The sequence below is a fragment of the Typopeltis vanoorti genome, chromosome 5 (genome assembly GCF_054136105.1).
Source record: "Typopeltis vanoorti isolate ZY-2024b chromosome 5, IOZ_Tvanoo_1.0, whole genome shotgun sequence".
Taxonomy (NCBI): Eukaryota; Metazoa; Arthropoda; class Arachnida; order Uropygi; family Thelyphonidae; genus Typopeltis; species Typopeltis vanoorti.
Window position 1 is genome coordinate 44,486,885 of NC_143553.1, and position 14,666 is coordinate 44,501,550.

Sequence of the window (14,666 nt, forward strand, 5' to 3'; positions counted from 1 at the left end):
ATGTACCTTGCATTGTAGTGTCCGCGCGAACGATGTGCGAGTTGTGAAAAACGAGAACGGTTGCGTGTGTGTGTGTGCGCGCGTGTTTGAGGGCTGGTCTGGAATATTTTGCATCCTCCGTGGTACCGTCCGGAGGAGGTGACCTCTTCAATGCTATAAGTCGTGCGTGCGTGTGTCTGTATGTGTGTGACAGTTCCGACAAACACGTGGGCTGGCTGCTATCACAAAGCTCGCATGGACCTTTCGTAAGGTCCCTCGTGGACGAGGTCAGCCATTTGCTAAGTTCTTCTCCATTCCCTTTCCCGCCAGTCGTCGGTGCACCCCCAGTGACCGTGTTGGCGGCAGAAGAAGAGCAGGCCCTCCCCTCTGCCTACAAACTCCATCGGAGGGCGAGCAGTGTGCGCCGAGTTGGCCGCCGCATCCTAGACGTCTTGGCCGCGATCTATGTGGAGTTGTTCCCGTGCGGCCTGCTCAGCATGGCCCGTCGTCTGGTGTTCCCGCTCACCTTGCTGCACGTGGCTGCAGCGGTCGCCCTCTTCCTGTGCCTGGCGCCCGGTCGTGCCTCGCGCCTCTCTCACTGTCCCGCCGAATGTGACTGCCAAGGGCTGACCCTGGATTGCGGTAACCGCGGCTTACAGTTCGTTCCTCGCAATCTGCCGACGGAAGCCAGGAGGTTGTAAGTATGGAGAAAAGTCTCACTCTTTACTACTGCTGTTAGCCACGACACGCTGAATTGGTGCAAATGGGATGGTTAAGTACTTCGGTTCGGTGTCAGATGTTGTCCTCTCGAGACTAGTAACAATTCTTTAGCGATCTCTTCACGGTCCATCGGCATCTCTCAGCGCAATAAAACGCTTCATTACGAGAGTTATCGTTTTATAGCGGCCTGTTCGAGTAGAAGAAATGCATGCTTAAGCTTGCTCGAAGATGAAATGCTGTTCGCGGTTTCCACCGACACTTTCTCTTCAGGTAGGAACATTGGCACACTGCACCTCGATGTCAACGTGTTTCTTTTCGCACCGAATGACAATTCTTGATTTGATTTCACGGCGAGATGTAAATTATAAAGCAATATGCTGGATATTGCAGACGACAGATACAAAAAAGACCGGTTTCGACTTTTTAAAAACCAACTACATTCATGAAATTTCCCATCTACAAATATAAAAAATCAAAGGAATACTCTACTGAAATTACTGCGAACCAGTTTTCTAACTATCTTAACCCTTTACCTACAGCTTGTTTTGGTTTTATCTTTTTCTTAAAAAAAATGATACATTGATATAAATTCTTTTATAATCTTCTACATCTTTTATTCTCTCTTTACGTATATTTATCTTGTTTTTCATATGCGCTTCTGAAGACTTCCATCCTTTCAAGCCAGTACTTGGAACCTGCAGTGATATTCGTAGCTAAAAGCGGCGATTTTTTATTTTTTTTTATTATTAAAAGTGCAAACCTTTGTGTAGCTGACGATGAATGACAGGATGTCTGGACTACTCTAACCCAGAGAGAGTTTCATCATGTGTGCGAGGTTTTCTATCATACTTATCGGAAGGAGCGATCTTTAGAATTTCTAGAAGTAAATAGAATGACTTTGCTTCAAGGTCACTGCAAGGTATTTTTTTTCTCTCTCTCTCTCTACTGTTGCGACACTTCGTTATTTCATCAGGCAGGATTGTTCGCATCACTCTACGATTTTGGACTGCGTATTTATGAAACTTCGCTAACATATTTCATTTTTTCTTGGCAGCGTACAGCCTATTCCATCGCTTTTGTGAATAGCATGACGTCAACGCCTATCTGCGTGATGAATATTCTAACATAACGTGTTTATATAAATTCTCATCATATATTCTGAAGCTTTATTTTTAATGATCTCACATTTCTGGTATGTTCACTACACACAGTCGATTATTTGATATTTATGGAATGATTGCTGGTTACATTGTTCGAGTAAATAGCATCTCCGCTAACCAATCTACTTTACAATCCATTGATGTTTGGAATTTTTTTTTTTTTTTTTTTTAGGTGTTTGGTGAACTTCATTGCCGGGCGGGCACTGAATTTAGTCCCTAAAACAGTTTCGGATGATTTGAATCTCTAGCCACTATGGAAATAAAATACTAATGGATTTTCACCTTGTGTCCGATTTTCAAATTTACTGGTTTTGAATCTGAACTGTTTTTCATCATAGAATAGGTGTTCGCATCCATTTCCTCATTTTCTGCTAACTTGTAATTTCAAAAAATTGCAATTAATTTGAATGCTTGGTTTGGTAGAGGCGTAACCATTTTTTATAAAAATGGTTTGCATAATGAAGGCTCCAATTTTTTTAGCATTTTTATGAATCTCTCAGGATTTATAAGAACGCCATTTCTCATATTTGAATTTCAGTCTAAAACTTCCTTCTTTATTCTGAGATGTGTGCTTAAGAGAAATGTTTTGGAGATGAATCTTTTTTCCAGCTAAAATTTAATGCATTTTTATTCTTTGCAGAGTAAACAATTTCTTTACGAATCCATAAGGATTATCCAACAACATTGGTTATCCTATTTCCTTTTGGATTGTGTTCAATTCGAGTTTAGCTTTTAATAAGTTTGCTTGCACCATAGTTTCCTTGATGTTCCAGTCTAGTGGTTGCTTATTTTCATATGAATTACTCGCATGCTTATATTAATGCATCTTGCTGTTTGTTTATGCACCCTCGAGATTAACCGTCACACCTAAAGTCCATATATCGAAGGCGACATAACCACATAGTATCAGACTCCGTTCTAACTCTTCGATTAAGGATCACTCTAAGACAAAATAATGAAATCGATCGCGATTTCGTAGAAAGAGCGGCAGTTTTAGTGTTTTTTAATTCACCAGCACCTGACAACAAATCATGAAAGTACTTAATCATCTTTCACTTAACTAATATATGGAATTATTTCTACTGTTGATCTCAGCCCCATATACTTATTCATATTACATATTTTTTACGAAAATCATTACAAAAAATTTATAAATCCACTTTATACCTTCTCTCCCATCTGAGAATTAAAAAAAATTATTCTGTGCAACATCTTAACTTGCACAATGTTGTATCGTTTCTTTGGAGTATTTAAATATTTGTTTTATGTACTAAGAATACTGAACTTGTTTCGAAGTAAGAGTGATATTAACTATATATTAGAGGCATATGCTAGATTTTTCTAATTGGGAGGTAAATCTAACTCTCATTCCATTTATGTACAAATGTTCTGAAAGCAGTACATACGTCACTATCATAAGGACATTCCACGCGTCCCTTACTCTTACCTGCATATGCCACTGATGTGTTACTTTAAATCCTTTCAGTAAATATTTTGATTTAGGAAATAAAACTCAGAATTTTGACTGAAATATAAAATGCGAAAGCAAATGAAGCAGCGAGAATTATGAACTTTTGAATTTCTTCGTAAAATATGAAATAAATCAATCTGACCAATCATGAAACGTAAATCGAATACCTAAGGGCGTGTATTTTAAAGTTTTGCATATTTTCCCATTTATCACATGAACAATGGACTAGTTATTCTTTTTGTTATGTAAATACTGATTCTACTAATATTTGCATATGAACTAACGATACATGGAACAATCATCGTCTTAATTTTGCTAGCAACCACAGAATTGCAATTCCCTAATTAAATTCCGAAATGATTTCCATATTACATGAAAAGTTTAAAAAAATATGATGGCAATATACAATGTTTCAATTCTCAGTAATTTTGGACTTCTTTCTCACTGTATGTACGTTTTAAGTTTTATATATCACAATATAATATTTGAAATGTTGCTATTTATATACCAGTAAGGCGTAATTATTATAGTAGATAGATATAATAATTTCCTTGTGGAACTTGATGTTTCATAGAGGAATATCTTTTCGTTGTTTCTCATCTTTCATACCAAATACATTTATTAAGGAGAAGCCCATCTTTTTCAGCGATACAGTAAGCTTTTCTGTGTAAATGGAGGTTCTTCGAGTAAGTAGAAAGTCGGAGGCAGCCATTGACTGCAACCACTACAGACGTGTTATGGCCCAGTAGATTTGCTAATAGCCATTGTTCGCACTCAAGAACCATTTTGCTGTTAGGCTATTGGGAGGAATTATTCCCATTGGGATAGTTCGTTGCCTCCGTCGTAAGTGAATTTTTGGGAACATTTTCATGATATTTCTACCGATTGATCCTTCAAGTAGCTGTCGGATGGTAGCCGCTGTTGCAATAAACCGAATGTGCTAAATTGCTACACTTCTCTCATAGACAAGAGTACTTCTTTTAACGATGGTAAAGAATGAGGTAGCTCTATTTCCTCAACATTTGCTTTATTTTTAGAATAAAAGGTTTGTTATTCCCCACTGTGATTTGATCTCGGACGGTACGACTTTCAGTTATTGCTCTCATTATAGCTGAATCTACGAGTCCAGTGTATGTCTATTAATTGCGCAGTATGCTTGATTTATGGGATGAAAAACGAGTTTTCGAAATGGGAGGGGAACCATTCATCTCTGTATAACATCGCTGACTTTCCGTAAACTGAAAAGCTGTCATGGAGGTTTTTCGCAGGATTCAAACCTAAATCTTCCCAAGTAAGAGACATTGTCGATCTCTGCTGAGCTACAGAAGCTCTATTTTAGCAGGAAATACAATGATTACGTTTTCCGTTTTTGTTCATATTTCATGTATTACAATATCCGTTAAAAGTATAGCTGAATGGTAAAGCCTTATTTTATACCAGTAACATAAGAACAAAGAAAAATTTGAGGCTTTTACATAGAACATTTTATACAGAGAGTCATATCTGACTGGTTGTCCCTATTCTACTATAAAGATAAAAAAAAAAAAAAACTGTTGGATGAATTTGATAATAGAAATCGTGGTCGATGTTAATGAATTGATCCATTACCAAACTCCTTTCTAGTATGCTAATTTATTAGCGTACGCCTACCAATAATATTCAGATTGTATCAAGAAATATAGTTGCTTAATATTGCCATTATACATCTTGACTCAGTACGAGAGGGAGAAAAAAAACTCACGGAAGGCACCACATTTTTTCACCACTCTGTCATCTTTACCGGTGAATAAGAGATCTATTTTGTAACTCAGCACCTGCTGAACTGATTTTCATGAAAGTGACTTATTGAAATAATCTGACATTTTATTAGTAAGCTATTTGTATTCCACTGTGTGGAGCATTTTTTTTTATATTATTCTTATAATTGTGGATCTGGCAAACAGCATTTAGGATTTGTAGCTTAAATGGATTGCTCTAGTAATTAATCATTACACAATTTAATGATAAACTTCATTAAATACTTACAGAACCGTGAAATATAAATTGTATAAGATGGACTGTTCTCACATAGAGCACTCATTTAATTGCAGTCCCCATGATATTTGATATAATACATCGTAAAAAAAGGGGAAAGAACCCTGCTCGGTATTATTTTGCACTCACTATAACCGATATAAGTTATATAAACGTCACTTATAAGGCGATATTAGAAGCTGTTTAGGGCAAAATAAATATCACTGTATAATACTTCAGGAAGTCTGTGTGAAGTAAATATTCTGTGAATATTATGTCTGGATAGTAAAACTTCAGCCGAATTATTTATAAAACATCATTCCAAGATAGTGAAGTATCCGAAACAAATCGCTACCAAAAGTGACTTCCCGTAATGGATTCTGAAATGATGAAAAACGAGTAAGTAATCTTTTTGTTGAGAGATCTCGGGTTCCTTTTCCTTCTCGGTTAAAAGATGCTTGGGATATCGCTCATTTTGCGTTTACTGTAAATTTTAGCGACCCGCTGTACAATTTTACAGGCGCCATTGGATTTTCTCTGTTCATATTTATTGCTTTACAAACAACTTAAACACAGACCTTGAAAAAAAGTCGACCCCATAAAACCGTAATGGGTTTCTCTTAGCTTAGAGTTAAGCTGAATAAAATAAACTTAGCAGTCATTCCTGAAAATTGTTAATTCTGTGTCAATAGTATTTGCTTAACTGCACGTTATTTTCCCAGCAGAAGGTTTCTCAGGCTTGAGGCGGTTAACTCAGCTTCGCTTGAAGTTAATACCGCCATGAATTAACCATAACCACTTCAAAGCAGAATCTGAATTTTGTTTCATCAAATTATGGCTGCATAGTAATAGCAGCCATACGGTCTATAATAGAATTCACTGGCATTTTGTTTGTACCCAATAATCATAAACGAAGTCCCTTGTATGTCAAACGAACAAATTCACGTCACCGACAAAATTCAGATTTTTTTACACCCTTTTCAGAAGGGTAAAATTTCCAGAAAGGTAATCCTAATTAGTATTTTGCGTCACGATAACAATGAACTCCCATTTTATAACCTAGCTTTAAATAATTGAATTGCTAGGCTTCACTGTATGCCAGACAATACACGCTGTTGTAACTGAACTCATTATAATTTGATATCTTCAAATCTCAAACTGGTCTGCTGGATAATGACCAATAATTCAACATTGTAGATAGCTTGATGAATTCTAGAGTTGCAGTTTGCTTTGGGGGATCAAAATCTGCCTGTTTCATACTAAAATATTAATTTACTGTTTCATTATCTACCTGTTTAACATAATTATCTTTAATTAAGTCTGTAATTACGCCTAGTTTGGGCTTTGCATTGTAAGAAACTTCTCTAACATTTTCATGTTTAAATATTCGTTGGTTTTCAGCAGTTTTTTCTTCATTCGCAGAAACTGTTGAGCATTTAAGACGTTAATATCTCAGAAATATATGGGAAATGTTAATTCATTGTTAGTCGTCTATTAGTTTTCTTTTGAAGAGATTTATATTTGAAGCACTTTCTAGTTTTCTAAGGCATTGTGTTCGCGTTAATATAAAACATGCGAAAGTAGTTTGTATAAGTTGAGTGAGCTTTTTTGTCATGGCCCCAGCTGTCTTTAATGCTATTTAATTCCAATGATTCTTTGCTGTGATTGCTGTCTGCGGAGTTAAGAACCAACTGCCCCGTGGAAATGTTTAAGACGCTATTTCTTTGGGCCTGCGGTTTTGTAGTTGACACTAAATTGCTTCGGTGTTCTTTTAACTGCGTCTCTTTAATCCGACGTAAAAGTAACTTCGTTTTATAGAGGCTTTTATTTTGTTTATCCTGTGCGTATGCGGAGTTGTTCCGCGTCATTATTTTTATTCTATTGTAATTTGATTTTCAACTTTATTTGCTTCACACACTGAACTTAGCGGAAAGCATTTTGTCAAATGTGGTTACTACGAGTGTTGGTCTTTGCAATTGTATTCGAAAGAAGCTTGTAGAATAAGAAAATTGGACGTCTAGTTTTCCTTTGTTAGAAACTTCCCACATGAGAAATTGATACGAATTCCTTATCCTTATTAAATAAATCTGCTACGAGTGTTGTTTGTTCCATCATTTTATTTGCTTTAATACAACAAAAAAGGATAAACCAAGGCATATTAGACTGTCTCTAGTCATTTGCAAGGAAAAATTAGAAAGTATCAGGATTGTGTTAGCTCAGTATTTAGTCATTTATTGTAAGGTAATTATGGAGATTTATCCAGTTTTCATTCGCATCAAAAACGTTCCTATGTTCGAAGGTTGTTGTCTGCTACCATCGTAAGTCAGGCTATTAAGCCCCAGGTTTGATAGATTTAAGTGATTGAATAAGAAAGCTATTTTCGTTGCGATTTATCTCTGGACGAGCAAAATGATCTAATCTTGCTATCTTAAAAAGAATAAGCTGTAATGTGGCTTCATTTTATTGCGCTTGAAATCTATTGGACACGTGTAAAGAAAAACAGGCGTTTCCAAACTACTTCCGGTTTACAAATCTCCCTTTGAGGCATTTCTAATTAAGATATAAAGTATCTTTTATAATTTGCGCCTCAAATGAGTCGTAAATGATAGCATAAAAATACCACGTGTAGCAAATTCTGTATAAAATAGTGCTGTCGTTGATTTCGGCGAAAATTATTAACCGGAAGCCAATGTTTCATTGCGCGATCACTCGTGATATGTTGCTCATTTTTCAAAGAAAATATTAAGTAAATGTTGCTATAAAAGATTTCCAGTTCAAGGAGCATCACCTTTCATAGGGAGTTTCAGGAATATATGACAGCATATTATTATCTTCTGGTTTCACTAGAAGAGACCAATTCTTTAAACATAAATTACTTCGGAATGGCAAGTAAAAAAAACTACATAAATTTTCAAATGACAGAAAGAACTTCCAATTGAAGTAGTATCCGTCATGTACTTATTCAGGCGATGGCTTTGGAAAAAACTGCATTAAGCAATAATATCTGCATGACAATGTTCTGATAAGTATACTACAGAATGGGTTTACCGGTTCTTCCCGTTTTAATCATCCTGGCAGAATCCATAGGAAATTTTTAAATAAGGTCAATCTCGTTGGTCGATAGTCCTTTTACGGGCTATATTACTGTGCACGAGTCCCATTGGACAAGATAATTAAATTTGGATTTCTCATTTAGAGTATGCTAGAAAAACAGTGAAGGCGAAATCTTTTAAGAATACAGAGCAAGAATATTATTAGTCTATTTATTGTATTCCAATAATATAGTAAACTAGCATGTATTTGTTATCAGTCTCTCTACGTCCAATGGCTGTATTCTGTGATATTGATTAGTGTCAAAAGGCTCCTAAAAGCAAATCTAAATATCATTATGTATTAACTGAAATGTTTACTACTCACAGCAAGTCATGAATCATTCATATACTTTATGAAAATGCGAATGTTTATGCATATAATTTGAAATGTTTTCATTGGATCTTATTATAGGAACTCTACTCTCGAATCAGTAAGTGAAATGATTAGATATTCAGAGTGAATTATGGTGTTTTAACTGTTTCGATCCGTTGTAATTTAAAAATAATACCGAAAATGTAAAAATATTCGTTTGTTAGAAATCAAAACACACTTTTTAATTTGAAGAAACTTAGATGTAATTATATGTGACAGGACAAATCCAACCAAACTTGCTTGTTTATTTACAAGGAATCATGTTTTTTATTTATTTTTCTTTTGCATCATTTAAGCACGAATTAAGTATAGACTCTAACCTGATTCATTTTATTAACACAGCTAATTTAGGATTCTTTGAATATTTGCAGCTTTTCAAAATATCATGTACGCATAATTAAACTGGAACTTAGTACGTCTAGAAGTTTTTTGCTTTGATAAGCATCAAATTTTATTAAAGTACGCTCCTTTGTGGTTAATAAAATGTCTCTGTCGTGAAATACGAGAATCCTCGTCCCATATGATACATTGTGTTTGAATCTCAAGTGACAGTCAGCGATAATGCAACAAGTCAGGGACACAGATGTTTGAAAGGAACCTGCTTTGAAAAAGAAGTTCACACTGTTCGTATATCTCTGGCAGAAACATTCCTTTGGCTATCTCTGTAAACTGAGGAGTTTCTTTTGGTTTCACTCAGTGCTCAAGCTCATCCTCCCAGTTTCTCCTAGAAGAAAAAAAAAGTGGTTGCATTGAGAACTTCCTTTTCCGGTATCGAAATTGATTGATGAAGTATACTCGATGCAATGTTTTATGCAAAGGGTTTCCTTTCGTGACAGAGCAGAAAGGTCGCATCTGCTGGTATTGTGTACTTCCTTATGTGCTCGTCATAGCGAATGTATATGAATCCCTAGGGAAGTAAACAAAAAAGGAAACGCTGAATAATTGAGCATTAAGAAATGGTAAGGGAATCATGTGGAAGAAACTACGTATATACACTTCAAAATATTTTCTTTTTATTGATCATAGAATATGTCGAAGAGTATTTTGAAATGCGTACAGTGGTTTCTGCCCTATAACTTCACTCCATTTCTTAATGTTAATTCAGGATTGCGTTTAATTAAAATTATCTCGACGTAATTGGTACATTTGAACTTGTAATGGATGTAAAAAATTCAATACAAGTTTAAATGTATCCAGTTTCAGGAAGAGCTCACTCTACTGTGGAAAAAGTATCAAAGGTTCTTCAATTCATTTTAAAAAATCGAAAGAATAAAACCCTCGAACACTTTAATTGAATACTTGTAAGAATCAGCAAAGCTGTTAAGAATTGACTTCACATTCTTTAAAACTGTTTTGTCCATTATGAGCAAAATAGTTGATGTGCTAGAGCTTACCATGAGATATTTTCTTTGTGTGTGACATCTGCCAGTAAAGTTCATTTAGTAAGCCGATTACTGAATATTTCTATAACTAATGCAGAAATAGAACTGATCAGTAATGTTTTCCTCTTTTATTTATAGTTTTCCAGGCCTTTCTTTGCAGCTTTGGAAAATGGATATAAATTATGATTAGCTGGATTTTAGTTTAGGGTAGAGATTACAAATTTATAATTCATGCTATAACCAGTCTTATTGGCGGAGAGCAGATTCTGATATTGAATTATTTTCTCTTTCTCTCGCTCCAGATAAGTCGCAAATTGTGATCGGATTGGGTGCCACGTCGTACTACTTGTAGGATCACTTGGATGAATTGTTCAATTCAGCCAGGCTTTAGAAATATCATAGCACATTTATTTATTTTTCTTGCTGGAGGGATAAATATTTAGCATTTTATTCCTTCAGTGACAAAGGGTAGTGTACATTTTATTTTTTTTTAGATTTTTTTTTTTCAGGAATACAAACAAGCCAAACATCTGAAATCCTCTTGAATAAAATGGCTGATTGAGTTCATGTCTAAGTATCACGTGGCACTGATACACTTGGCTGCGGTGTGTGTGTGTGTACACACACACACCTACCTGAGTATTTGAATTGTAAGATGGTTATGCTTGCAATTCGCATAAAAACGGAATGGGTAATATAAATTTGTCTAACAAAGTGCAAATATCTATTACATGGACAACTTAAGCGATATTCTACATCTTCGCTACCTTTAGGAAAAAGCAAACTTATTCCAGGCAGTGTCTGATTTTTTTTTCCTTAAAAAAAAACTTTTTCTATGTAAGAAAGCAGCGAGTTCGACTGTGCTGAAAATATCTTGCTACAGCCAACAATGCCAGAACATCGTCACTGGGCCCTGTCTTCTTAAAATAAGAGTTAGAAATTTGATCCAATTATTTTCCGAGCTATGCAGCCACATTTTCCAAGAATGGTTTCCGTAAGCTGCACCCCATTAATAGTTTTCACATTAAATGTGCCACCCGAAGAACATTCAACCACACAAAGGAATTTTTATGAATAAATTTTTATACGGAAATACTCATCAAATTTGCACTAAAATGTTATGTATGGCAAAAGAGGAAATTAAACGTAATTTTACAACTAAACAAAGAAACTTTAATCGCATCGAAGAAAAAAAGTCACGCTATCAAATTCTTTATAACCTTGCATCTGCTTTCATCGGTAGATTATTTGTCCCAATTGCGTTGCTGCCTTATTTTCTGCTTTGTTTTCTAACTTCTTTTTTTGATGGAATAGCGACATAAAAACCCCATCAAAAGTAATTGCATGGGAAAGCATTGGTTGCATTTTCTTTCTTCAACAAGCAACGAATAAGTTTTATAGGTTGTTAATATGAGTTTGTGGCTACAAAGAAAGGATGTTATTAAGGGTGTGAACTGGTTGCTGGAACAAAGTTCTTGTATGTGCATGCCATTAGTTACAGCGGACTTGAACTATCAAGACTAAGCTCGTTTAACTTTCGTCAATGTGACTAATCCTTGAAAGAACAAGGTCGGTTGAAAGATAAATATTTTTTCTTCTCTTCACTCTGTTTTAATTTATTTACTTGCGTAAGTTATATTACATTTGCAGTTGTTTAGATTCGGCTTTCATAAATTTCATATAATTTTATATCAGCATTCATTCATTTATAAAAGCAACTTGAGTACTAACTCAGGAATAAATTGCCCATGACTGACGTATCTTCTCCTAATTAATGCTTAGTAATGAGGGCTAAGAATGTCTGGTTTAATTCTCAGTCTCTTTCAAAAGTAATTATTCGTTATTATGCCTTAACCTTTTTTTTTTTTTTACTGATCTTGGCTGTGTTACATGAAAACGAAAACTTCTGTTCAAATGTTTTACTGTGAACAAAGTTTTTTTTTTAGCTCAAACAATTCAGAGCTGAAAACTGAGTCATTTCAGATGTTTTAAAATTTGTATCTGAAACATTTGTATGGAACATTTGGATGTTCCAAACAAATCGGTAATCATATTTTTAGGGTAGGAGTAAATATAATTTACTGCACTTCATGACTCTGCTCATCCATTAATAATGTTAATATCGTTCTTTTTCGAGAGATGATTTGGCAATTTTTTTAATCTACCAATTGATTTTCGGTCTAGTATTTATTTCAGGACTTTCTTCTTGATATGAAACTAACGAAAACATTCAGGGACACGTTGGGATTGGGTGTTATTGCCTGAAAATTTGCTTATGGAGAATGACTGTGGGAGTTTGGTCGCAGCTAAGACTAATTAAGCCATTTCTATAAATTGGGAATTCTTGCCAAGTTTCAGAAAGGAAAGATTGTACCATCTCCTGTATGAGACTTCTAACGCACTTTCAAATGAAAATAAGCCTTACAGAAGTTATTTGCATCTTAGACTGAATTCAAAGCCAGACTTTATAACTAAAGGAGGGCGTTGATACTGACTGAGTTACGGAGGCTCTTTACAGAGAATGAAACTTGTAATTGGGAGTAAATGTTAATAACAAGACCAAACGTCTCGAAAATATTAATTTATAGGAATTAGAGAAAGCTGAACATGCAAACCTCCAGTGTGAATAAGGCAGGGGAGAGCATTCATTCCAGAAAAAATGACCCCCCCGCCATTTTGAGAAATCATTCTACTTGAAAGCTTTTACTTCTGTTCATCAGTAATATTCCAGGATATTTTGGTTGATGATAATGGAAAAATCCACAGATGCGGGTACTGGTAAACACACATTCAATTTTATTTTACTACACTCCTATTTGTACTCTTAATCATTTCGGTGGTTAAATATTACAATAACATTCCGTAGAAATTATTATTTTTTTTTGTGAACACAAAAAAGGGAAAAGCATTTCACATAAATATGATCGTTTTTGTTATATCCTAGTGCAGTTTTAATTTTATTCTACAATTGCATTCAAATTCCGTATATACATTTATTTATTTATTATTGATTTCCATTTACCCCTGTTCTTCCAGTTAACTTCCTACTCGACAAGCACCGCCTCCCCCCCCCCCATAGTGTAGAATCCAGCATACAGTTTTATTTAATCACATGATATGCGCGTTGGTCTTTATTAAAAAAAAAAATTGTGTTTATTGTTGAAGTATACTGAGAAACTTAACTATTCAGGAAGCAAATAATGTACTGCTAATTTACTTAGCAGTAAAATTCCTAATTCTGCAGTCATTACTCTATGCAATACCAAGGAGCTAAATATTGTCCTGTTATTGTAAGTGTACAAGTACGTTATAGGTTCATCCTGCTTTTCATTTAGCATTCATTTTTTTTTTTTTTAGAAGACACAGGGGTGATGCCATGTGAATGACATAGTATTGTTATTCAGAAAAACAAACGAAATAGATAAATAATGCATGTATTGCTTATATACATTACTTTTCATAGGTAATATCCCTCGCAGAGCGGAGGATTTTCTTTGTCTCGGGAAACTTAACCCCTAAACTTTAAGTTAACCTTAATCGTCCCTCGCTTAAAACTGAAAGGAGCGAAGGGCGGCATGAAAGACTGGAGAGGCGAGGTGAAACAGGCAGGTAAGACGACAGGTGAGATTAAGGAAGAGTCTCGGTTCTCGCTTTGCATGACAATAGTTGTCAGGGAAAGAGTAATGAGGGGCCGTATAATTAATATTATCGTGACAGCCAGTAGAGGAAGAGAGAGATGGATGACTACAACGATAACATGCTCTGATCTTGCACCCTCTGCAAATTTTATTCCGGATGTTTGTCTTTCAGCGTGAAATTTAGCATTCTCCGGATAGTTTCACCTTCATTCTGATCCATTCCCTCTTCATGAGTGCCTTTGCGCTTTTTTGTTTCCTTGGTCTATGTTGGAATTTTGATTAGTAACAGCCAGCGGTCATCACTGCAGTCTGCTTATCAAGAATTCGTAATTTAAAGGTGAGTGGGATGAGTTGTGCACTACCAGTAAATTGTTTTATTCAAAAACTCTGCTGTTCGTCAAAACTTCGACTCCTCTTCCAGGTAGGATTGTTCTGTGTGGCACTCGAAAGCACAACCACAGGCTAGGCATGAAGTGTGGATGAGTTTGTGAATATTCCTGTCTATATACTATGGATTAAGGTTGGTTAATATTTCTTGAATGAATATACTTATTATAAAATAACGCATGCTGAAATCTAAGCTCTTGGTATAAGAGCTATCTTTAAATACGTTCGGCACAAGCTCTGCAGAACTTGTTAAAAACACTCGAGGAAACAGAGAACGTGCTAATAGTTTTGTTTGTACGTTTAGATGTGATACGGGAATTAAGTTGGGGGCCGAGAGACCCAACCAAGCCTATAAATGTTGCTGATTCTAAATATAGAATGAAGTAATGTTTAAGTATGTGGCTGTTGTAGAAGGCTCTTGCAACAGGAAATGTTTTCGTCTTTTAACGAA

The 14,666-nt window shown here is 35.4% G+C and overlaps 1 protein-coding gene across 1 annotated transcript in view; it reads left to right on the plus strand.

The window, feature by feature from the left end:
- Nucleotides 1–420: 420 nt before the first annotated feature.
- The window catches only part of LOC150106349 (protein slit-like), a 427,776-nt gene continuing 413,530 nt past the window's right edge, over nt 421–14,666 (plus strand). The window contains exon 1 of the mRNA XM_090392392.1: nt 421–676. Coding sequence (XP_090248518.1) covers nt 477–676 — 200 coding nt within the window. The 5' untranslated portion in view covers nt 421–476. The remainder of the gene's footprint in view (nt 677–14,666) is intronic.